Here is a 26469-nt window from a genome sequence, read left to right as displayed (position 1 = left end):
CAGCAGTAACTTGGCATCACATAAAACTGCCTGGCCCTCCTAGTCACCTCAAGAACTGGCTGGGGTACCTTGAGACAGGCAGCTAGGAAAATTCCTTGGTGAGTGGAATAGGGAAACTGAGACACGTAGCTGAGCACAATGGTTAAGCAGTTTTCAGCCAGGTGCAGTTGGTCACCAGGGCGAAAGGCCCCAAGTACCTGGCAGGAGGCAAAACTGGGAAAACAAGGACCTCTTCCCCCAGAATAACCTTTCCTCCCAGGCTTCTCTTTCCTAGAGATAACATCTAGGCCTCAGTTGTGTTGCAGCTCCAGGCCCAGAAAAGCAGTAAAACCAGGTGGGGGACTCCAGAACCAACTGCAAGGACTAAAAACCCCCTTCCCTGCCACTGACCAATCAGTGGAGACCATGACCCTGAAAGGCACACCTGGAAAACTGGTGACCGTTCTACTGAAACTTTCCCCTGAGACCTCCCTTAAGATTCCTGACTGTAAGAAAGAATAACCTGGAGACAAAGGAGCCAGCGCACATGGTCCTCAGCAGAGCAGCCTGTGCCATTTCCTGTCCCTTCGTTTTTCCCCCCAGAGATGCATCTCCTAAATGCAAGGCAGCTTGTCCCAGGCTAATTCCCTGAGCCTGTTCCCAAAGCCCCTTTTCCTCTGACTTCCCAGTGAGCTCAGGCAGCCCATCCTAGGCTCTCTTGCTGTTTCTTCTATGCTGAGTCCGTCCTTGTTTCATTGTCTCCAGTTTTAATGGACGTACCCTCAGTCAGCTGGACTCAAGTTGTGAAATCCTTCCCACACGAAGTCAAGAACCCACCTACTACAGCTGGCCCCAGGCAGACCTGCTCAGGGGCAGGCCCTGTCCCGTAACGTTATTTATAAAGTTGACAGATTCTAGACTTCGGGAGTCACAAAGTCATTAGACTGCCTTTTATGCCTTCCTAGGCCCTCTACCTCTGCACGTCCATCTATAACTTGGGCATAAACTAATGAAAATGCAGTCTTGCACCTGACAATTGGGACACTACACAGGGAGGCCCCACGGGCCAGGAAGAGGGAGCAGGTTACCCACCCCGGTGGGTGGGTACATCAGGGGAGGGATTGCGATTTGGGGCTCAGCCCCACGAAGACCTCTCGGAGGTCCAGGAAGCACGCTTTTGAAGAAGAGCTTTAGCAGGTGGGAGGGGAGCAGGGTGGGGAAGCACCGGGGGATGGAGATCTGGGCTTCTGGAGCTTTGTTCAGTTACAAGCCACGCCCTTCTTTCCGGAGAAGCCAATTAGATCCCCGCTGGGGGATCATCTGACATCGCGTCCCTCGCCGGGAGGGGTTTCGGAAGGGGCGGGGCCAGCCCGTCAGCCCCAGGGGGACCCGGGCGGTGCGGGGGAGTCCCGGAGCACTAGCAGAACCCGGCCCCACCCCGAGCCCGCAGGCCCCGCCCCCGGGGCTTCCCGGGCGCGCGCAGCCCCGCCGTGTCCGCGCGCCACGCCCCCCTGCTCTCGGGCCGCGTGCGGAGCCGCGCGCCCCGGAGGCTCCCGGACGGTGGCGGCGGTTGGTGGCGGCGGCGGAGCAGTCCTCCACGGGCCATGTCTTTTCCGGCCGTGGCGAGGAGCTCCTTGAGAGGGAGTCGGGAGATGGCCCCCAGGCCGCGGAGCCGGGGCCGATTCTGGGAAGTGGACGGCGGCAGCGGAGACCGGCTGGAGCGCGCTGCCGCGGAGTCGGAGCGCTGGGAGCTGCTGCTCCGCCGCGGCGAGCTGCTGGCCCTGGGCGGTCACCTGAAGGGAGCGCTGGAGGCGTACGCGGCGGCGCTGCGCCGCGGGGCCCCGGTCAGGCCCGAGTGCCTGGGCACCCTGGTGGACTGCCTGGTGCTCAACTACCGGCTCCGCCACGGGCTGGGCTGGAGCGCGGCGCGGGCAGCGGGCGCGGACCCCGGCGCCAGCGGGCTGCTCAGCTGCCTAGGCTGCCGGGGCTTCCTGAGCGAGCCGGTGACCGTGCCCTGTGGCCACAGCTACTGCCGCCGCTGCCTGAGAAGAGAGCTCCGCGCCCGCTGCCGCCTCTGCCGGGACCGACTGCCACCCGCTGCCGCTGCCACTGATGCTGAGGGCACCACCCCGCGGCCGCCGCCTCTGGCTGCCGCCATCGCCGCTTCGGGCTTCAGAACCAGTGTCGTCCTCAACCACCTGGCCGAGAAGTGGTTCCCGGGCCAGCTGGAGCGCGCCCGGGCGGCGGGCCGGCTCGGGGAGCTGCTGCACGAGGGACGCTACCGGGAGGCCCTGGCCGCCGCCTGCGAGGCGCTTCGAGCAGGTAACCGGGCGGGGATGCGGCGCGGGCTCGGCCGAGCCCACCCTCCCGTCCCCGACGGGCTGGCTACCCTGAGCTCGTCTGCGCCCCCGGGAGGCGCCTCTGCTTCCCGGAGGCCGCCTGCCTCCCGGGTACCGGGTCTCGGGGTCCTCGAGGGTGTGGGAGGGGGCGGCGCCCCGGGGTGCTTCGGTCACAATGGGGATGGCCCTCCGAGCTGACTGTGACGCGGCGTGGGGAGGGGCGCACGGGCGCGGGGTTCCCTCGGCCGCGGCCTGGCGGTTGGGCGTGCTCGTCGCGAGCACCACGGGGCCCGAGCCAGGCCGCCCGGGATGGGTGGGAGTAGGACGAGCCCGGGCGGCCCCTCTCTTCCTGCCGCGCTCTTTCCGGTCATTGGCTGCGTCCGCCACGGGGAAAGGACAGTCGGGCCGCGGAGACGATCCCCAGCTGAGCGAGACTTGGCGGGCAGCGTTTACCTTGGTCTCCCACAAAAGTCACCGGGGCAATTGGAAGCCGCGGGAGGGCAGAATTGCATAAGCTGGAGGGGGGGTGGCGTTGTGTAACGGGTGACGTCCGGTGGGCGTGGCGGGAGCTCGGCGCCCGCACCCAGCACCCCGGCCCCGCCGGCCACTGCGCTCCAGGCGGGTGTCCGAGCTGCCCAGGGGTGTTTAAGTCTGAACCTGGAAACTCCTGCAGGAGTGGTTCCTTTTGAGGGCTTCAACCTACCTATTTCATATCATACTTACCATTATGTATTTACTTTTGAATACACCTAGTTCATGGTCAAGATAAAGAGGTAGTCTCTTGGAATCCTTTGCCACGCTTCCCTTTGCTTTTTCCATTCCTGATCAAGGAAATGGAAATGGCCTTTAGGTCTTTTGTCTCCTCCTTCTCCATAGCAGTTGAGGCCTCCTAACCTAGGTTAGTACTTTTTTAAAGGTGGTTTTAGGCAATGGAAGAGGGGTGTCGCCTGACTTATCCATGTAAAATGTGGAGTTCTCTAAATCAGTGATTCTTTACCAGGGAGATTTTGCCCCTCTCCCCCAAGGGTCCATTATCTGGAGCAGTGTTGGGAGACTTTTTGGTTATCACCCCTTATGGGATTAGTGCTGGTACATTAGCTAGAGATGCTGCTAAACACCCTACAACGCACAGGACTGCCTCCCACACAATTGTCAAGCCCCAAATGTCAAGAATGTTACTGTTAAACCTTGTGTTAAATAAATAGACCTATTTCAAGCTTACCATCTATTTCCTTGCAGGAAATAATACTTGGGGGAATAAGCACCAAGAAAGTAGACATCTAAAATATAAACTGATGTTAAAAAATTAGGTAAACTTATAAACTATGTAACTGAAAGTATTTTGTTATGGCTCTTTTCCCTGAAGTTATTTAATGCCTTTAGATTTAAAAGTACAAGCCTGCTACGTTTCCGTACACTTTGACGATTTTTTTTTTTTTTTTATGGAGAGTAGGCAGTTATAAAATAGAATGGAATGCCAAGTCCAGAACAAAAGAGAACTATTTGGTATACAGAATTCTGATGCAGACCACCCCACCTCCAGGCCACCGTCCTGGTTTTTAAAAGAGGCACAGCTAGGGCAGTGAAATGACTTGTCCTCAAAGTAGCTGGTTGTAGAGGCGGCAACACTGTCCTCCAGTTCTCCTAGGTGTTGGACCGGGGTTCATCCCGCCGTTACAGCTCATCCAGTGGAAATGTTTAACATAAATCTGTAAGAAGGGGTTTTTTTTTGTCATTAGTATAAAATAAAGAATGCGACTTATTGACAGCCTATTCAGTATTGTGATTTCATGATTTGACCTCTTAAATTAGGCGTTTCATAAGAATTCAGGTCCTAATCCATGGAAGAACAGTTAAGCAACATTTACTAATTAAGGTCTAGCTTTGTGTTCTGTGACCAGTAATCCTTTAATTAAGGAAGATTGTGGTCCTTAGATTGATGGTATTATTTTTAACAGAGAAAGACTCTGAAAGATCTACTCTCTCTTTTCAATTTGCATAGACAGCACCTGGGAATTTTTCCCATTCAAATACTCAGTTCTGCTTTTGCATGACTAGAACCCAGGTCTCCTGACTTTCACCTCATTAGCCTGCCCTTCCCTCATTTTTAGGTCTTTCAAAAATTATTAATTACATACTTAAAATATGTCTGAATGATACTAATGAGGATAACATTTTTTCATCCTTTGATTTTTTTAGTTGTAAAATACAGGTATTGCATAACAGTTTATGGACATAAGCAAAAATATTTAGTAAGTTATAAATCTATTTTTACAGTTAGCCTTTAACTCTTCTGTGAGTTGGCTAGTTAGATAGGGATTTGGAATGTATTTATATAATTGTACACTTGTAGTTAATAATAATATGGTCATCGTTGGCAATGAAAAAAGAGCTTCACTGATTTCATGTAATTCTTAAAATGAAACAAGTAAATACTATTAACTAGGAAAAAATCTAGTCTGTAGTTAGCCCACGCACATTCAAATTTATCTCTGTCAACAAGAAAGAAAAGCTTGAAAACCTTTGCCAAAATCAGAAATTTCCCATTGAGATTACATAAGTTTCTGTTGAATTGAAGTATATTTAGATAACACTTAATCCATTGATCTTTTGATAATAACTCTCAGATGTTTCATAACTTTCTGTCTTTTCAGTATTCAAGGATGTTATGTAAAAGTCTTGTCTGCATTGAATCTTTATACTTGAGTCTGTTGAAATGATCCCACTTTGCTATGCTGTCTTCTTTTAGTGTTAGTGAGTTTTTACACACTTGCCTCCTCCCTTTGTATGCCCGTCTTTCCCCAAAGGAGGGAACAGAACAGAATAACAGCAATTTATAGTTTGGATGTTTTTTTTTTAATAAAGGTCATACATGGGAGAACATTTTATTTAAAATACTTGGAGGAGGAAAATTTTGTGTTTAATGTATTTTGTCTTTATACAGTCCTTGACTATTATTGCCAAATATTTTAAAACTCTTTACAGCATCTGATCTTCACAAAGAGTCCTGTGGAGCACTGTTGTCCTCAGAAGGAAGTTAAGGCACCTCAAGCTAGAGATGCAGTGTGGCCTAGTGGGTAAAGCTGTGCATGCTGGGAGCTGTCGGCCTGGGTTTGAATGCCAGTGCAGCTCTCCACGGACTCTCTGACCTTGGGCCTGTGGTCTAACCTCCCTGTTTTGATCCCTTATCTGAAAAGAGAGAGTAGAATCTACTTCGTAGATAGGTCCAAATAATAATGACCACTTAGGTCTGTTGTGAGAATGGAGTCAAAACCTGTAAAGCACTTTGAATGGTGCCTGACAGAGTAAATGCCTGTTAAATATTAATTTAAATACAGCACTTATTTTATAAATGTAAACATTGTGCCACGACTACAAGACGGTTTAGCTGAAATTGAAATCTGAATCTTGTGATGTCAAGTCCTGTCCTTTTCTCTCTGCCACGTTAATAATGCGACCAGAGTGAGGGTCAAATCCTGACTCTGGCTTGTGTATGTTAATTAGTGGTAACATTGTAGCCTGCATCAGTGAAATACAGATGCTGCAAGGCTTTGGGCATACAAAGATTAGTCAAGTTATGGGTAAATACTGAATACATTTAAGGGAAATGTAAAAGGTTTTTAATAATCACCGTGGTTAGTGTGAAAAGATTTGAGTTCAGTCGGTAAACTTATGCATGTTATACTTTACAAAGAACTTGAAACATTGTATCAAGATCTAACTTCATTTTTCTATCAACTTTTGAAATGTTTTGTATTGTAACAGTATTATTTATTGAGCACTTGTGTGCCAGGCAGGGTCCTAACCGTTTACGTGTATTATCCCATTTAGTCCCCACGACAGCCTTACGGCTGACAGCCTTACGACAGCCCCACGGGCCACCAGCATTTTATAGGCCAGGAGATGGGTTCAGAGAGCCAGGTGACCTTCCAGAGTGGACCTGCACCCAGGTCTTCAGAATCCAGCGGTTATGGTCTTCATTATTACGCCAAACTATTCTTCTTGGACTTTATTAATCAATCACTAATACCTCGTCATAATTTAACTGGGATAACCAAGTGCTCCACGCTGAACTTGAAAAGTAAAAGAAGCAAAGAAATTCAGTGTTTTGGTTAGTCACTGAAATTTATGAAATAGCTCCACATATGAATCAAAGAAAACAACATTCAGGAGAATGAGAAAAAGGATGTGAATAGTGAATTTTTATACTTAACACATACCCACTGAAGAAATGCATGTATGCTGGGGTTTATTTGTTTGTTTTGTATTTTTCTAGGAAACGAAAGCACAGCTTGTAGAAGTGTAAAAGTTTTTAATAAAAGAAGGATTAGAATGTATTGAAAACTGTACATATAACTTTCTATACAGTCATTCAGCTTTATAAAAAAACAGGAAATGAACAGATATGCAAAGCCATATAGATAGATGTTCATACTACTTTTTATATTAGCAAAAATTGGAAGTAAAAATTGCACAGTAGGGAATTTTTTAAGTTGTGTATATAATACAATACTTTGCAATTATTACAAATCAAGGGGACTTAATTACATTGACAAAAAAGCAGGTTATAAACATATATGTGGTATATTTTATAAAATTATATTTTAAAAGTACAGGTTCTATGCTAATACTTGTTATTTCTTTGTGGTGGGAAAAATAATTTTAATTCTCAATTGTCTATATTTTTCAAATTTTATAAGTAAATAATAACTTTTATAATTGTAAAAGTTTCTTGAAAATGAACTAAGGACGGAACCTACTAATAATCACACATATTCCTCAGGATTGGGAAAAGACGAAGGATCACTTAGGAAGCCAGGCCTTGGGGGTACAAAAACAGGAAATAGTGGAGGAAGCACAAAAATAGATTTTAAAGTTAATGCTGTGCACACACAGTGAAGAGACAGGCCTATGGAACGTGGTAGTGCTGCGGGGTGCGCTGTCCGGAGCATCTTTTACGCACGCGCTTAGTCTGTGCTTTGGCGATTCTGATGGCCCTGATGAGTGCGTTTGGCTCTTGTTAGAATAAGAAGAGGTGGCTCTGATCTCTTTAAAAAGGATTGAGAGTTTGAACTCACCTGACTTTTTTCCCTAATAGTCATTCAATATAATTATTGCACTAATGTTTGAAGTTCTCAATGAAAACATTAACTGTGAATGACTGGGGAGCAAATGCTTTCAAATCTGACCCTCTTGTCAGGTCTTCGGGAGTCTTGACGGCCTGCGTGTGTCGTGTTGAGCGGAGCGGGGACACAGGTCAGAGCGGAGCAGTTGCACAGACTGACAGCGTGTCCTCAGACGGGCCTTCTCCCTCCCTCCCGTGGGTGCGGTCCCTTGTAATGAGGCTGTGTGAGTGGTGAGGGCTGATGAAAGCGTGTGAAATTCAGTAGTTCTCAGTGTGCACTGCGTCAAGGATGAGGCGATGGGGACTCGCTGTGCAAGAACAAAGAGGCAAGTTTTTAAAAAGCCCAGGAAGGGGGCCAGGAGTGGAACGGGCTACTTGTGGTGACAGTGAAGCCCCCTCCCTGGTGGTGCCCACGCTCACGCCTGCTAAGGGATGCACCCCAGCGGCCCTGGGCCCAGCCCTTTTTTCACAGCTCGGGGTTGCTGATTGCACCCACTACTCACTCGGACTATTTTGGCACCTGCTGCGCTCCCCTTTCTGAACTTCAGTTGTGCTTGTCAAATCAGGATCACATGATGCTGTTTCACAAAAAAATAAAAGTTTCTAATTAGATAACAAGCTCCTCAGAGGCAGGGGTAAAGTACAATCTTTTGAACACCTACAGGGGCTAGGTGCTAGAACTTTCCATTCTTGATTGGCTGGTCATATCACATTTTGGTTTCTGTGTTGTCGTTTTTCATAGAGAATGATTTTCAATTATATTGCTTTGAGAAACAAAAGACAAAATATTCTAGACGTGTCTTTCATTTAGGAAGTAAGAAATATTTTCATGAACTACTAATTTCATTCTTCTTTAGAGTTTTTCATCAGTATAAATTTGAGGGAACGGAATCATTCCAGTTCTCAAGCACCAGCAATTGAAAAAGGCTTGTTTACTATAGTTTTTCAGTCCAGAGTTATCTGTAGAAAGGCAACCTTTTAAAAACTGGAGTAAATCATGGAGCAGATGAGTTTTATAATCGCTTTTTTAAAAATGAGGTGTTGTAAGTGTCTGTATGTCCTCTCACAATGAATGCTTTATTTTATATGCATACCTGTTTGAAAGCGTCAAAGATGAATTGCTTTAAAAGAAGAGTGAGGTTTATCTGTATGTGCTGAAGATTATTTTTTTTTCGTAGACTTCCATTTTAGAATCTATATGCTTGTGGTAATAGATGGTGGTGTGGAGTGAACCGGCTCAGTGTCTGAAACAGTGATGGTCATCGGATACTAATGTGGTTTCTCACGTAGAGAGGGAGATGCTAGAGCAATTAAAAACAAAGTTTTTTTCCTCAGGAATGTTTGACATTAACCTGTTTTGGAATGGCTTCATGCCATTCTTGCTAATGGCAAGGATTAGGATTTTGATGTTTTTAGAGAGCTGACTCTCAATCAACCTGCTTCCTCCTGAATCAGGACCACTATGTACTCCCTGAGCCTGGCTTGTCCATCTTCCCCACTGTGAAAATTCCCTGTGCAGTACTGACACGTGTGTTGTTTATAAGGAAGGGGTCGGAAACGAGGCTGTGAAAAAATTTAAACTTGACCATAAAAAGGCAAATTTAAACATCTAGGACATGTATTTTAAATTGTGTAGAGTGCCCTATTTTAAGAAAACATTTATTTTCTTAAAGGTAATTATTCACATTATGAAGATATTCCCAGTGTTCTTATGAACCATAATTCCGCTAAAATAGTCTACTTATGAGTTCATGTAACTTCTAGATAAAATTCAACTTGTAAGTAGGTTGAACCTATACTGTGTTTGGTTCATAACATTTAGTTTGGTGGTTATTGACTGGAATCAAAGTAGGTTAATTGTTAAATCTAGTGTGATGTATTTTGTGGGTTATACAATAATCTTTTAAAAACAATCAATCTTTATAAAATACTTATTTCAGAGCCTGGCAACTTGACACTAAAAATTTACAGAGCTGAATCATATGCTGGTCTCCAAGAGTTTAAAGCAGCCATAGAAGATTTGAATGCAGTTCTCTTTCAACTGCCAAATTGGCCTGAGGTAAAATTACTGTTTTACATTTTGCATACATTTAAAAAATTTCAGCTGTAAGGAACATGCACTTAGTTATGGTTATAAGTTTTAACAGAATGGTTGGGTTGACTCAGAGTCCTCAAAATATAAGTTCAGGAAGTTATAAGAAATCTTTGTTTCCTAACTAAAGAACAACCTGAATTCAAGGCATAGGAAAAAAAAAAAAAGACTTTAGTGTACAAAATTTCCTCAAAGAGATATAACCAGCCACATGGTGAAGATGGATACAAACCAGCCATGGACGCAGGGAGTCAGTAATGGAAAGGGAAGAGGTCCTGTAGCTGGAGAACTAAGGGAGGCGTTATCCTGGCAACAGATCACTGGGTGATGATTTCACACAGGAGATGGGGCAGAGGGCGTTGCCTTGCCACGTAGTTTGAAAAAGACTTGTGGCGTGTACGGAATCAGTTTACCAATTTTCCTGTTTAGCAACTTGCCAAGGTAATCAGTCCATGTCCCATATGTGTTTTATAAACTGGAGGTTACTCTTTGTTGTGACTTCTTCCTCCATTCATAACTGTGCCTTCGAAGACAGTATATTAAAGATAGTCCAAAAATTAATAAATTACTTACAGAAGTTGTGTGGAATTCCATGCTAGCATGCCTGGTTAGTACAAGGCACATACATATTCAGAAATGAGAGGGAAGTGATCTGTATGAACAACTTAGGAGCCCTCTGGGCCTGTCACCGGAATGTGGGAATCGGGAGCCTGGTCCAGAGTCACTGTCTCGGTCAGTGCCTCTCAGGGCAGCATGTGAATACTCCTGTGAGATGCTGTGAGCTCCGAAGAGTCATTCAGAGTTTCAAAATGAGCATTTCCAAGAAGACTTTTTTTTTCTTTACTTGATAATAATTTTTTTTAAAACAATTCTGTCAACAAAGTCATGTGTGTGTGCTTTTATTGCAGGTCTACTTCAGGAAAGGAAAAGTGCTGCATGATGCTGGCTTCTTAGGCGATGCCTTACAGCTCTTTCTGCAGTGCTTGGCCCTCGATGAAGACTTTGCGCCTGCGAAGCTAGAAGTGGAAAAGGTACTCAGTTTACCAACGTTAATAGTTTAAGGCAGGGCTAAAACCCAGTTATTCTGAAAAATGCCAACTAGAAAACTGGAATAAGAACATAAGGAATCCATAAGTCAGATTTCGTAGCAATTCGACAGGTGGCTTTCAGGTTCATATACTTAGTGTTTTGAGGTCTTAGTGAAATCGAAATATTCCATTCACAAATATGTAAATGTATTATAGCTTAGTTAAATTTAGATGTTCCCTAATAGTCTGTGTTATCTGAGCCAGACTAATTATCCTTAATTAAACATAGTTGTCATGATGTTTCTGCTCAGGAATTTTTATTGGCCTGGTTTTGCCTTTCATTTATCAGGTCTGAACTTTGCTTACTTTTTATGGGTGCCAGGAGTAGCACCCCAGTAAAGTTGTTTTCCTGATTGTCCTTTCTTTTTTTAAAACATTTTTCTCAGTAGTCAATATTCCACTTTCTCAACTTTGTTTGGTAGTGTGTTAGTAGGTGTCAGTTAAAAGAAAAAAGGGAGGGGCTTTCTGATCAAATGACTTTGGGGAACGTTAGGTTAAGCCAAGTTAAACAGGTTTCTCCAACGCTCCACACAGGTTTTGCTCTGCAGGCGTGAGGGAAGTGTTCAGTTTTTGTCAGACTTACAGAGCATCAGATGAGACTAGAGTCTTTGAAACTGTTTGGGGGAAATCCTTACCCTAACACGACTTCAATGCCCGGTCAGGATTCTCTCTTCAGCGTCCTAAGAACATGCTGCGTCATTTAATCACCTTTGTCATGTTTCTTAGACTGGCTTTTTGTCCAGATCATCTTGGGTGTGTGGTAAACACAAAGATTCCTGGGCCCACCATAGACGTTTGTAGTTAAAATCTCAGGACCTGGGACATAGTTTAAGAAGCACCTTGACAGACTCTTATATACCCTGAAATACGAGAACTTTAAAATTTTTCTCGTATCCCAAATGTCTATGAAGCAGGCAAATATTGGTATATCCTAGGAAGGCTGTTGGTGTATACATTTGTGCCCTGATTTAACAAGAATTCATAAATTGTCATGTGTTTTTTCAACTGTTCTGTATTAGTGTTACCTTCCTGGTGAGACTGCAGACCTTTTAAGGGCTTATAATTTTGCATTTTCTGTGCTGTTGGATATCCTCATATATCTGTAAATATTTGTTTTTTGGTTGATACAGTCAGGTGAATGCAAAATACCTGATACTTTGAAATATTTCTTTTTCCCAAATATGCATCTTGTAAATTGTGGTATAACTTACATGTAATGAAATGCATGGATTTTATAATTCAGCGGGTTTTGAGAACTTATAAACCCATGTAATGACAGCCCATCAAGATATAGAATATCTTCATCACCCTAGAACCTGGTCAGGATGCCCTCATCTCCTTTCCAGTAAATTCTCTGTCTCTCTGCTTCTAGCGGCGACTACTGTTGGGGCTGCTATCGCCCTGGAGTAGTTGTGCCTGTTCTGGAACTTAATATACATCCAGTCATACAGCCTGTGCTCTTTTGTGTCTGGCTTTTTCTCCAGTATAATATTTTTGAGATACATCCAGTGATTAAAAAGCTTCTGTTGTTCACTAAGTACCCCATTGTATGAACACACCACAATTTGTGGTGTTCACCTTTAGCAGTGACTTTAATTCAGATTATTTCCAGTCGCCACTGTAGACATTGTTGTGTAAGTCATTTCGTGGCCACACATTTTTGTATCTCTTTGGTATATACCGAGGAGCAGAGTGGCCGGGTTCCAGGGTGGGCGTGTGTTTAACCTATTTTTTCAAATCAAGGGAAATGTGAAAATATACACAGATGTTTAAATGTTTGTTCATTAAATGAAGCATTGCTTGAGTGCCTACCAGATATGCACATTTACATTGTATGTATTTTCTTTTATTTACATTGTAATGATCAGGAATAATTCAAATTTTTGTGTATTTGAGAGATAGTACAGCTGAAAAATCAAACCTCTAAATTTAGACTTTAAGAAATGTTCTATACATATAAATACAATTAATTTGGCAATCCCCCCCCAAAAAAACAAAACAAAACCCCGAATCCTTCTCATTTCCTCTAGCCTGGTTCTTCCCCTGTCTTGACCTACCCTGTTTCTCTGAGAGTTTTAGGGGTATTCCTGGTAGAAGTGCCCAGAAGTTTTGATATCACAGCTTCCTCCCAGGTTAACCCCCAGCTGTTACAGGGCAGCTGCTGCCTGGTGCTCCCAGCCAGGAGCTGCCGTGGTGACTGCCGGAGTAGGTTAGTTGTTCAGTGAGAAGCTACATTCCGAAGCTAGATGCATGGAATTTTAGAGTTCTGTAGTTAGAGGTCCAAGTGCTTCAGTTCCCATAAACACTCTGAAGTCCAGCCTTAAAATAGACATTGGAGGTGAACCATGAACTATTTTGACAGGTGGGACTCACTGATCTTCAGAGGTAATTGTTTTCCCCTCCTCTAAGATCTCCCCTTTGACCATCGTGGCATTAAAAAGTCAGCCTTTATCTTGGACGCCTTCACAGGCTTCCAGTTGAACCATGCCTGTGCCTGCTTCCGAATCATTTCTCTGAGACGGCTCGACCCCACTGAGGCACACTTTGCCTTTGGGGGACTTCCACGTCCCCCAAAGGGGGGCCTGTTTTATTACTTAATCTCTTCCTCCTCTGCTTGTTGAAAATTATGTCTGCTACGAGTTTTCTAAAAATTCTGAAATAATTAGATAATTTTTATTAAGTTGTCCTTAACCAAATACTTTATGTTTTCCATTACTTTTATAATATTTCTCTTACAGATTTTATTTGATTTATTATCACCTGAAAACTTAAAAGAAGGCCTGAAGGATTCTTCCTGGAGTTCATTGCCGTGCACTAAAAACAAACCTTTGGGTTTTCCATCAGTGATGGAAGAGGCGCACTCTGCCAGTGAGCGCAGCCCAGAGCAGGTGAGGGGTGAGGAAAGGTCAGCACGGGGTTAGTGTGTGTGTTTCCTTACACGTTAGGATCTTCACCGCCCTGATTTCAGTTCTGCAACCTGTTCAGATATTGTTAAGCTATTTAATAATTGTCTCAATAGGATTTTTTGTCTACAACCTTATGTTTTATACTAAAAACTTTGATGTGGAGACTTGTTCATGAATCACCATGTTAAGTCGCCTGAATGTTAGAAAACTTTTAGTCTACTGGAAAATGGGGAATATTGTGTTTATTTTAGTTTCCTCAAGAGAGGAACAGCTATATTAGTATAATTGCTTAAACCTCATTGTAATAGAAGTTAGCTGGATGTCTAGGGCTGTGTAAGTACTGGCAAAATCATGTACTTGCCAGGGTTTTAGAATTGAAGGTTGGTGCTGTTTAATGAAGACTAAGTGGACATTACAAGACGTGGAAAATTTGTTTCAGTTCGGTTCTTGGCGAGAGCACTAAAGGACAGGAAATAAGTGCAGATACCCTTGTTACTGTATTTTTGTAGAACGAAGAAATAGCAGAGGTGCCATCGGAGCCTGTCCGGGGAAGTTTAAACCGCGCTCGCTCAGCACAGGCTATAAATTCCGCAGAAAGGCCCTCCCGGGAAGACGGCTTGAAAAGAGTGTCCTCGGAACCTTTCCTCTCCGTTCAAGCAAAAGGTGCTCTCCTGAAAAGAAAGTTGTCTCTTTTGGAGCAGGATGTGATTGTCGATGAAGATGGAAGAAATAAGCTTAAAAAGCAAGGAGGTAAAACTTTCACTACAGTCATAGGGAGCATATCTACTTACTTAGAATAACTTTTAAACTTTTTCCTAAAGACAGCCCCGTTTCCCTGTTTGAACAGAACCTCCCAGTGAAGTCTGTACGATTTCATTAGCCGGCGGCGGCGACGTCCCGGGCGAACTGGTAGATGCCTCCGACTTTGAGTGTTCTCTGTGCATGAGGTGAGCGTGCAACGTTTTATAAAAGACAAACTTTTTATAGTAAGGTAAATAAAAGGCAGGGTAGATAAAGGTGACCTCCTCTGTGATAACAGACCATGTAAATGAACAGAATATTGTATTAAATATCAAAAGATAGGAATTTTACTCCTAGGTTGACCTTTCACACCTTGGACAAGTAACTGATATACGAACCTTGGTTTTCCTTACTAGAAAGTGGGTCAGTATTTGTACACTCTGTCACAGTGTTCTAGGAAATCAAGTGACTTAAATATAGAAAGTATCTCCCAAGTTGTAAAGTGCTATAAAAGCTATACTTATTAGTATAATTCAGAAACATCCATGCTTTTAGATTTGGGTAAGAATTCTAATTATGTATTGTATGTATCTGGCTCTTTATATATTTTAACCATAAAATCCTTTTAAAGTAGATTGGCTAGGGATTTTCACTGTGTAGAATGCTTAGAGTCCTAAACGACTGATAGTGTGGAAAGAACATTTTCCCCTTACACGTACTGAATGGAGTCACAGGACCAGTGTACAGAGAGTCGGGAGACCTGGCACTGGCCCCGGCCCCGCAAGGCTGGGGGTCACTCCCACATCCCCAGACAAGTCTCCCAACTCTGAGTCTAGGTTTCCTCATTTATGAGGTAAAGGGTGAGACTCGACCATTTCTGAAGTACCCACATGTCTAATGATACTTCTAGGAAATTCAGAGGTGTTTCAGGAAATAATGTTTTATGATTATTTATCTCTAGCTTTCCTGTATTATTTGTGTATTGCATTTGTCATTAGGCTTAATATTTCTTTAGGATCTAACTGTAATATTTATTGGATTACTCCTTTTAATGAATTTTATATAGTAAAGTTTTTGTAAGCTTATTAAAGAAACCAATTTTAAAGAGATGAGAAAATAAGAATCTATGAAAGCTATTTAATAGTTATTAATGATACATTTCACATTATTTATTTTGCACGAAGTCTTTGAAATCTTGTGTGTATTTTGCATTTCCTGCACACCTGAGTCTGGAGCAGCCCCATTCAGGTGGTTATGCGGCGTGTGGCCAGCAGTCCTTGTACGAGATAGTACAGCCCCAAGTGCTTGTCAGGGCACCTCCACTGATAGATCATTTGAGATGTTCTTCAGGAGAGTGTGGTTGCGGCACCGCTGGCGCTTTGCTCTTCTGCCCATCAGACCCTCCTCCCTCCTCTCAGTGGAGATTCGTGTTATGGTTCTGTTATTAGTGTGTGTAGTTTTTCCGATAGGTAGTTGAATGTGAAAACTAACATGTATTTTGGTGGGTTTCAGGTTGTTTTTCGAGCCAGTAACAACCCCTTGCGGACACTCGTTCTGTAAGAGCTGCCTGGAGCGTTGTTTAGATCATGCGCCGTATTGTCCCCTCTGCAAAGAAAGCTTAAAAGAGGTGAGCATTTTATCTGTTTATTGATCTCAGCTTTGGCAACGTGGTGTGATTTCTGTGCAGCCGTAGGAATAGTGATTATCATGTTCGGAACGAATTACCTTATATATGCTGAGTGACCGTCAAGGAGAGCATTTCATGACCTTACGTGAGTGCTGGAGAAAGTGAGGTTAGAGAGGATGGGGAGCAGGGAGGTCCTGGAGACCGAGGCCCCTGCACTGAATTTCTGTTTAATAAAGTGGGTCTGGTCAAGTACCTGGTCCGGAGTAGGTTCAATTTTAATGAGACAGTATTAGGGAAACCCAACTGCCCTGCCTTATTCCACAGTAACAGACCAAATACATTTCTGGCCTAGTTCTGGCCCCTTACATGTGGAACAGCTCTGTCCAGTAGACTTTCTGCATTGATGGAAATGCTCTTTCTGTGCTGTCCACTGTGGTAGCCAGTAGCCACATGTGGATACTGCATCCTTGAAATGTGGTTGATGTGACTGAGGGGTTGTATTTGCGGAGGCATGGGTGACCAGTGGCTGCCACGTCGGACAGGGCAGTGGTAGACCGGCCAGGAGTGGGAGGCACAGCTCCCCGCACTCCTTCTCCTGGGGTCAGTGGTCAGCGCTGACGACCTCTGTTGGGAAAGTGGCTAGAGCTCCATGGGCACCTCCTGCAGCAGGTGGGAGATCACACCCCCAGTCGTCCTGCGCTCCAGATGCACTGGGGCCATCGGTCAGGGAGAGGGAGCCCGTCTCTGGTGGCTGACAGGACTGTTTACAGAAAAAGTGTCTTCCAAATCTGGACAAAGAAGTGATAAAAACCATTCTGTTATTGAACATTCATAGCTGCTTCCCACATACAAAGCACAACTCTGTGTGAGTATTGTAATATTGTATGTGTGTTGTTATCTTTGACCTGTGTCTTATATAACAAGCTGATAGGAAACCATGAAACCATACACAGTGTTCACAGTGTCAGGAAACGAGATGAACTTACTCTTAAGGAGTTTGTCAAGTACATGTTCAACTAATGTGCTTCAGTGTTTTTAGGTGAAGTATTCTAAATATGCTACTTTTCCTGTGTTTTTAGAGTTTTTAGATTGATTAACAATTAGATACATTGCTTTAAATTTAGAGATAGCTCACCTTAAAAAGAGATGTTTGAAGTTCGAAAGAAAATAAGCCTATTATTTTAAAATAACAAATACACTGTTTTAAAATAACTTTATTTTGTGTCCAGACCATGAGAACAGCTCATGTAATATAATCTGTACAATCTAAATATGTATTTAAAAAAATTAAAATTGGTATGCTCTACAGTTTTATGTTTTTCCTACTTGTGATTTTAATTTGCTCATTTTCTAATTTGAATATATTTTAGAGGTAGAATTTCTATAGCAGTATATTAATCTAATGATTTAATGTTTTTCTATTGTTGGTTATGTAAATTGTTTTGTTTTCTCTATTTTATATACCGCGTTGTATGTCTTGGAATATTTCCTTAGGATAAATTCCTGAGAGATAAATTACTCGCTTAAAGCTTTTATGTTTATAGGATGCTTAAAACCAGTTGCCAAATTACTTAGGTCCCCAGCAGTGTGCAAGTTCAGATTCTTATCACTAATTTAAGAGAGGTCATATTTCCCCAAATTTAATGCATGCATATTAAATTTTAAAACATCTTTATTAATTTAATAGAAAAGTAATAAAATTGCTTTTTTGATGCCTGTAATTTGATTAGTTTTATTACATACTTGTGAGTTGTCTGTGTGCATGTCACCTGCTCAAGAGGGCCTCTCGCCAGTGGGGCTCCGTGTGGGCCCTGACCAGCAGCGTCTGCGGCACCTGGGAGCTTGTTAGAAATACCAGACCCCACTCCAGAGCCGTTAAGTCAGGAACCCTGGGGTGGGGCACAGGAACCTGCATTTTAACAAGCCCTAATTCACACTAATGTTTGAAAACCGCTGCAGTTACCCATCTCCCAACCTCGCTTATTCCTACTTCATTTTTCATTGGATGACAAAACTTATTTATGCTGGCTCCACAGATTAAAGGATGGCTTCTGTTTATCTTCTCTGGTCATTGTCTCCCAAGAGTTTTTCCTCTTATTAAATACATTTGTGTGGGACATTTTCTTTGTCCAAAGTTCTGTGCGTACACTCTAACCTGGTCCCTGCCCCAGTGCAGTTCTTGGTTCAGTTCCAGAGAGACGCTGTACCTCTGCCCACGTGGTACGGTGCAGGGTGTGGCTGGGAGCTGACTTCTATGTGGTACCAGCAGTGAAACATGGGGTTCTTGGGGGACAGAAAAATAGTTAAGGAAGACTGTAAGAAAAACGTAAAATGGAGCCAGACCTTAAAAGATTGGTGGGCTTTTCATAGGCAAGAGAGAAAGAGATGGCATTTAGCAGTTGGAATCATGACAGAAAGACCCGCGGGGGCGGCCACTGTTCCGAGTATGGAGGGAGTGATGAAGTGTGCCACGTGATGCAGGGTCCAGAGGGTCGAATGGGAAAAACCACCTCTTAATATTAGGACCACCATCTGAGTGACGGCGGAGCGACAGGGGAGGGGAGTCCAAGAAAAAACAGGTTGTGTGGAGACTCTGCCCCTGACACAGAGAACAAAGCGGGAGGCCGAGTTTTGTTTTTTTAAATAAGACATGCGTCACTTTCTTTATTCCTTATATTTCTCAATTAAAATGCCAGTTGCAGGTGCCTATGAGCCCTCGGGTTGGAATTGGCCTTCGGCGTGGAGGGTGGCAGGGGCGAGGCTGCCAGCTGCTGACACCGGGCTCGTGGGGGAAGCAGGACCCAGGCCTCACGAAGGGGTGGTGGGGGGAGCTGGGCTCGTGCTGCGGCCGCCTCTTTAAGGTCCTGGGCAGAGCCTCAGCCAGCTTTGCTGGGTCCTCGGCAGTCCACTGCAAGGTCCCCCGCCGAGAATTCATAATTGACCGTGAGACTCTGTGCTGAAGGCTTTACTGTATCAGCCGAACCACTTTGCCTGTTTTATCCTGTAGGAAAAAAAGTATTGGAATGTTAACATAATATTGTCTTTTAGTACCTAGCAGATAGGAGGTACTGTGTCACACAGCTGTTGGAAGAATTAATAGTGAAGTACCTGCCTGATGAGCTGTCTGAGAGGAAAAAAGTGTATGATGAAGAAACTGCTGAACTCTCACAGTAAGTTTTTTCTCGTAAAAACACAAAGTATGAACCTTTTAAAATAGGAGAGGCCTTCCTGTGGCGAGCTGGATCCTGTCTTTAGTTCAACCCTATAGTCAGAGGAGTGAGTATTTTAGACAAATATTGGTCATTTTCCCCGTCCCAAACTTCCAGATGTTCTGGGAATTACTGACTCAGTAATTCTCAGTTGTTTGCACTGAAGCAGTATTTTGGGTGGAGGAGGGGCTCCTTACAGTGACTTTCAGGGCGGAATCCAGAATGAAGAGGAGAAGCCGGTGACTAGTTGCTGGGGACAGCAGCCCTCAGGCCTCAAGGCAGGGTGGGAGGAAGGTGGAGGATAAATGGTCTGGATTGGCAGGGGTTTGGCCAGTTAGAGGTTTGGAAGGTGGGACCTTGAGACCTGAGACTGAAATTGGAAAGGGGGCCAGGACTTAGGGGCCAAATTCTAACTTAATGAGGATGATGCTGAGTTAGTGACAGTGAAGTGTTACTAACAGGTAGCTTGGTAGCTTTGGGATTTAGTAGAACAGACCTTATTAAGAGCACTTCCTGGCTGATTTGGGCTGGGGAGGTTGGACTTGGTTTTCTTCCTCTGTATACCTTTCTCTCTTGTACTTTTCTTCTTCCATATCTTAACCTCTTTGACCAGTCACTTGAGTTCCTTTAAATTTCTTTCATAGGTTTTTAATTTCTTAACTCTTTTCCTTTCATTTTCCTCTAAGTAGACACACTAAAGAATAAAACTGCCATCTTTGTATAATCTTTTTATTGAGCAATCTGGTTTCCATTATTTTTTAAATTATATAAATTGAAGATTTTATATTTCTCACTTTCTAAGAAAAATTTTATTGTGCTTGTAGGCTCTTCTTTTTCAGTAAGTGTCACCAAATGTTTTCATTGGGCCGGTGGCCTTCTACAGAAGAAAGAAAGACTTGATCTTTTTTTAACAGAAATCAATATTGATTTGTCTTCTCACAGAACTGATGTTTCATTGTGTGTTTTTTTTAAAGATTGTATTTATTTATTTTTAGAGAGAGGGGAAGGGAGGGAGAAAGAAAGGGAGTGAAACATCAGTGCGTGGTCACCTCTCACACGCCCCCTACTGGAGACCTGGCCCTCAAGCCAGGCATGTGCCCTGACTGGGAATTGAACCAGTGACCCTTTGATTCACAGGCCAGTGCTCAATCCACTGAGCAACACCAGCCAGGGCTTGTTGTGTGATTTTGTGATAAAAAATATGATATGCAGATTATGAAGCTTTTTGATCAATGCTGCAAAAATTATTTTATTGGTACTCCCTTTTTGCTTCTAAGTTCTGGCTACTATATCCAATACTATATCGAACATTCTTTTGGTACTTGTGTGGGGGGGAGTGAGCCTGTTGGTGCAAATGGTTATGAACATTTAAGAAAGTTTTTGATGTTTTTAGCCAAATTCCTTTTCAACATGTTGACTGCACTGTTTCAGTCTGCCCCTGCCCTGACAGCTTCCCCACACTGGGCGTGGGCCCTTTGTGGGCGTTGCCTTTGTCCTCCTTCCCTTCTGTCTGTCTGGCAAGGAGAAACGCGTCACTTTAATATCTGGGAAAGTGTTATGAATTACTTACTCTGAATAGTGAATTTGAAAATATTTTTAATGGTTTCCTTTTTGTCTTTTGTGAGAGCTCATCCTTTCTTGTTATCTAAAAGTAACTAAGAGTGTCTTACAGATAAAAGAGACTAACTCTGTCATGTTACGGATACTTTAGACAGATCTAATAGGAAACAGTAATTATGGTCAATGGCTTTTAGGTTCATAAAGGTACTTGGTGCTCTGATACCCTGGTGTCTTGAGCTCAGATTGACTTGTATACATAAGAGGGTCAGAAACAAATTTCTTAGTCTAATATTGTATCGTTGTGGGTGTAATGAAGGCGATGCCAGTTCTTGTTCCTGGCAAGGATGAAAGTCACCTTATTTAGGGCTAATTTGTTTCTGTTTTATAGTAACTTATTACTGGTGCAAGCTTCACTCACTCTGGCTGTATGTTATGAGGTATAATAAACTTCTTTCTTCTTCAGCTTGACCAAGAATGTCCCAATATTTGTTTGCACTATGGCCTACCCCACTGTGCCTTGCCCTCTTCATGTATTTGAGCCAAGATACAGACTGATGATTCGGAGAAGCATACAGACCGGAACCAAACAGTTTGGGATGTGTGTCAGTGATACACAAAATAGGTATGCTTTCTGTGTCCTTACATGTTTGTATTTATATTGGAACTCTCCTTGACTATTTTGAGAACTCGTGTGCTTGTTGCTTGAACTTTGATATTAACCAGAGTTTTTTCTTTTAGTTTTGCAGATTATGGTTGTATGTTACAAATTAGAAATGTGCATTTCTTACCCGATGGAAGGTCTGTGGTGGATACAGTCGGAGGAAAGCGGTTTCGGGTTTTAAAAAGAGGAATGAAAGATGGATATTGCACTGCAGACATTGAATATCTGGAAGATGTTAAGGTACCGCAGAGTGCTCCTTCCCGGCACACTCCGGTGTCCGCTGTCCTGCGTGTGGTACTGGTGTCCGGGCGCTTTCCTAAACGGTTCCCCCTCCTGTGAGAGGCCCTCAGCAGTACTACGCAGATTAGTTCCCAGCGGACCTTTTTCCTGTCTTGCTCTCAATCACTGTGAGCTCCGAGAGAACGTGGGAGATCAGAACCTAGATCCTCTCCATTTCTCCAGGCACAGCCGCCAGCACGGTGCCTCGACTCTGTGTGTGTGTGTGTGTGTGTGTGTGTGTGTGTGTTTGCGTGGCAGGCACTTAACAAGAGCAGTTGGCTGAATTTTGACTGTTTTTAAGTGTGAATAGTTCAGTGGCATTTGGTGCATTTTCATTGTTGTGCAAAAGTAGATGCCTTTTAAAATCTTGTGTTTCATTTCGAATCTTCAAAAGTGAAAAGTAATTTCTCATCTCTTATGTGCTATAGATTCACCTTTCATATTTCAGAATGTTTTTAGAGTCCCTTTATTGTTTTTCTGTCGAGTCATCCTTGCGACGGCAAAGGCTGAGTCAAGGCTTAGTATTTGTTCAGCTGCGTTAATGTGCATGGAATAGCACACTCCCTGGCAGGTAGCGAGTGGGATAGAAACGTGCGTTAAAGAAATCACTAGGGGATGGACGGGTTAATGTTACGCCCTCCCACCTGTGTTCTGTGGTGCCACTCTGGACCTCAGGCTGGAAGGCGGGGGTGCGTTTAATTTCACTTTCGCAGCTCCGGGATCCAGTGGTCTGAAGGGTGTGTGGAGTGACTGCAGCTTTGGGTCTTTACTGCAGAATTTCATCGTCCCACAGTTTATTCTCTATTTTTCGATATTCTGACTTACATGCCAAGTTATTTGGTACTTTTTCTTTTTTGTTGTTTGATCCATTTCCTTGGTAAAAGATATAATTGTGCTGGTCTTCCATCCTGTTACACTTTTTGCACGTCGCCTGTGCTTTAAACCTCCTCCCTACGATCTTTCCTCTTATTGTAGCAACTGCTTTTAAAAAGCCATCGATTCATAGAGACAGAAGGAAGCGCAACTTAGAGTAAACCTCGGTCCGGGAACCCACTCTCAGTCTGACCCCTCCCCCGACCGGGGCTGCTGGTGGGGTTCTGCAGACTGCTCTGTCGCTCACAGGGCTGCGGGGTGGTCCGGCCTCGCTGTCGTTCTTTGGGGGGGCCTGTTGGTGTTCTGTGAGGCAGAAGTAGATGGTACGTGCTGCATAAGCGTAACGCTCTCCCATCTAGAACTGAAATAGGCATTCTTTGTTTTTGTTTTTTTTCCTCATTTCAGTAGGGTTGGTGGTATATTAGACAAGGAAGAGTAGACACAGGCGTCTTACTGACTGTTGTGTTTCTAGGTGGAGAATGAAGACGAGATAGAGAATCTCAGACAGCTTCATGATTTGGTGTACTCTCAAGCCTGCAGCTGGTTTCAGAATTTAAGAGACAGATTTCGAAGCCAAATTCTTCAGCACTTTGGATCGATGCCCAGGAGAGAGGAAAACCTTCAGGTATGATGGCTTTGATGTTGTTTCCAAAAGTCTCACTTTCTCTTATAGACCCAAATGAGAACATTTTTAAGTTTCTTTTTCGTCGCCCTTCCCACACGGTGTTTCCTTTGTCCCGTCTTCAGAATCCGAGCGCATCTCTGGGCGGGGGTGTGTCCTGCGTGTCAGGTAGCAGCAAGGCCGCGGGTGGAGGCAGCCCTGGCTGAGGGCACCCTTTTCCGGAAGGAGAAATAACAAGTTGAAAGTGGGACATGGTGCCACTTAGCAAATTGTGACTTTGAGACAAGTGTGCCTTTGAGCCAGTCAACTGCTCTTCTTTGGCAGTTGAGAGATATATCATTTTCTATACTCTAAAAAAATCCTTTTCTCACTTTGACTTCCAACTTTCAGCCTAGCGATTATTTTCATTTTTGTCTCTTCATGTTTAATATGCGTCACTCCTCAGGCAACCAATGGTCTAAGGGTCTAGCTCGGGTACTTAGGGTTTATATGTGAGCTTAATCTAATTAATATGAAGCGAGCACTTTGTAGACAAGCAGATCTGTCAGCAGGCGCTGTAAGAAGCATAAAAGAAGTGTCCCTGTCCTGGAAAATCTGAGTTTAGACTCATCAAAGCACTAACTTTTAGGTGTAAGCATTTTGAATTGAATTGACTGAAGATGTTTGTGATCGGAAGGTAGTAGATTTCATACAGTAATGGCTGTGAATAAATATGAAGATGGAGAGAGAAGCCCACCGTGGCGCACACTGGCTCTCATTCCTGTTCCCAAAGGCTGGTTGAAGTCTGTCAGAATCCCGGCCGAACTCTTCACCTGAACTTGAAGTGTCAGCCTCAGACCATCTCCTGATGGAGTGCTGTGGCTAGCGTATTTTTTTTAAATCCTGTCTACCTGGATCTTATTAAACTTGATAGAAACTGGTTTTTGTCTTTAAGATTTTATTTATTTATCTTTAGAGGATAAGGGAAGGAGAGAGGGAGAGAAATATCAATGTATGGTGCCTCTTGTGCGTCCCCTGCCGGGAACTGGCCTGCAACCCAGGCATGTGCCCTGGCTGGGAATCGGACCTCCATCCTTTGGTTTGCAGGCCTGCACTCAATCCACTGAGCCACATCTTTTGATAAGCACCAAATTGAATAAGGAAATTTTATTTTTATTTTTTTTATCTTAATTGTTCAAGTACAGTTTTCTGTCTTTTACCCCCATTGAATAAGGAAATTTTAAATGTTAGCAAACCAGCTTGTAGGAAACTTCAGTGTTATGTCCGCGTTGCCTTTACCCCCCTCACCTCTCTCCCACCCTGTCGTCTCCTGCCCCTCTGCCTCCTGTGAGTTTGTGCAAGTCGGGCTTCGGCTGGGGACACAGGAGGGCAGGGTTTTCCGTGGGGTGACAGTCAGGGAGTCTGCCGCCACAGCAGGGTGTGCCGCTGCCCAGGAGCACACAGGGAGGCTGCTGTCACCCTTAAGGGCCCCAGGGGAGTCCCCGCAGTGTCCCATCTGCAGCAGTGGGCGGAGCAGGTGGTTTTGACGAGTCCCCTGAAAGCTCCCGCAGATCTCACACCTGCCCTCACTTGGCAGCGGTCTCCAGAGAATAACGGCTCCCTGTCTTCCACTGTACGTGCCGCGGGAGCGCCTCTCGTTGGCCGAGTCCGACCTGGAGCCCTGTGGAAAGGGGCTTCTAGGAAACACAGTTTTCTCACGTTTCCGACGTGCAGCAGCGGTGGTCGTGGCACTGAGCTGAGCGCGGGCCGTGCACAAAGGGGGCTTGAAAGTCCTTGTGTATAAACTTCTGGTCCTTTCTAGTCCTTTCAGTAGTCAGCCCTCGCAACATCCGAGGCACTTCTTTGCTGGACATATGTTTATGTCGCAAAAGAAACAAGAAGCTAAGACCTTTTCCTTATATCTTAACTGGGATTTCACAAGTCTTTGAAAAAATTTTAAAATACCAACTAACTTTAAGAAATGTTTTAAATATCTGTTTTAAGAAAGTAGTTCTTTCCCTGGTCCATGTGGTGTAGTGGATTGAGCACTGGCCTGCAAACCAAGTGGTCGCCAGTTCGATTCCCAGTCAGGGCACATGCCTGGGTTGTGAGCCAGGTCCCCAGTAGGGGACACATGAGAGGCAACCACACATTCATGTTTCTCTCCCTCCCTTCGCCTCTGTCTAAGAATAAATAAATACAATCTTTTTTTTTTTTTAAGAAAGAAAGCAGTTCTCAAGTGGGGACAATTTCACCCCAATGGCACAATTTGGCAACATCTGGAGACATTTTCGATTGTCACAGGTAGGGAGGTGCTAGCTCTTGACAGAAGGGAGAGGTACTGCTAAACAGGCCACAGTGTGTAGAGCAGGTCTCAACAGATGCTGGTGGTTGAGAGGTCGAGAAAACCCTACTTGCAGGCAGTTTGGTGCAGAGAAAAGTGTGTCGGCTGTCGAGTCGGGTCTAGATTTGAATCTTGGCTCTGCCGCACGTAAGCAGAGAGGTCACGGACAATTCATATTAACTTTCTGAGCTTCAATTTCCTAATTTTATATGAGCATAGCAATAGCCTTTTTTACATTATTGTTAAAAGAATTTGAGATAGGACCTGATAGGGGCAAGTGCTCAATAAAGACTAACTTAGTGGTTTCTTTCTTACTGTTCGTCATTACATAAATATTTGCTTTATTAATTTTTTTAAATGTCACTTGGTTTTAGGCGACTCCTAACGGACCTGCTTGGTGTTGGTGGCTTCTCGCAGTTCTCCCCGTGGACCCGCGATACCAGCTGTCGGTGTTATCAATGAAGTCTCTGAAAGAGCGGCTGACAAAGATACAGCATATACTGACCTATTTTTCCAGAGACCAGTCCAAGTGACTGACTGCGCAGGTCTCCCTTCGACGTCACCCTGACCTGGCCGCGTCGACGGCCGGGTTGTCCGCTGCCTTTGCACACCCAGTGCTGGTCTGAGAAATGTTAACAAAATTCTTGTGGTTTTTTTTTTTTCCTTCAACCTCCAGAATCATGTGGTTCTGCAAATGAATACCCTCAACTAGGATTTAGACCACTAAGAACTTGCACAGAGAAACACACAGCAATGTGTGTTCAACCTCCACATGGTGACGAAGTTGCACTATGTACCATATTCTGAAATGAAATGAGAACTCTGTGTGTGTGTGTGTGTGTGTGTGTGCGTGTGTGTGTGTGTGAGCGCAAGTGTGTGGGTCGTATGTGTGCATTTTCTCTGGCTTTAAGATTTTAAAAGAAAAAAAAAAGCCATAGAGAGCAGAACTTGCCGAGGGTCACTTCCTGCCCGAGTTTACAGCAACAGTGATACAAGTTTTGGCAGATAGACTTTGCCTCCGATTCTCCGTCCTGATGCTTATATT

General features: G+C 44.1%; 1 protein-coding gene across 1 annotated transcript; it reads left to right on the top strand.

Moving 5' to 3' along the window:
* Positions 1-1426: 1426 nt before the first annotated feature.
* Positions 1427-26093, top strand: LONRF1 (LON peptidase N-terminal domain and ring finger 1). The gene is made up of 12 exons (XM_037128866.2): positions 1427-2301; positions 9384-9502; positions 10444-10566; positions 13362-13511; positions 14039-14279; positions 14377-14476; positions 15783-15897; positions 18946-19067; positions 21130-21288; positions 21405-21567; positions 22952-23104; positions 25799-26093. The coding sequence occupies exons 1-12, from the start codon at positions 1584-1586 to the stop codon at positions 25955-25957; spliced, it is 2322 nt and encodes a 773-aa protein (XP_036984761.1). The 5' UTR covers positions 1427-1583; the 3' UTR covers positions 25958-26093.
* The last annotated feature ends 376 nt before the right edge of the window (positions 26094-26469 follow it).

The sequence above is a fragment of the Artibeus jamaicensis genome, unplaced genomic scaffold, assembly GCF_021234435.1.
Source record: "Artibeus jamaicensis isolate MK-2021 breed Jamaican fruit bat unplaced genomic scaffold, CSHL_Jam_final scaffold_833, whole genome shotgun sequence".
Taxonomy (NCBI): domain Eukaryota; kingdom Metazoa; phylum Chordata; class Mammalia; order Chiroptera; family Phyllostomidae; genus Artibeus; species Artibeus jamaicensis.
Note: the sequence above shows the minus strand (reverse complement) of the source record. Positions and strands in the feature narration are given on the sequence as shown.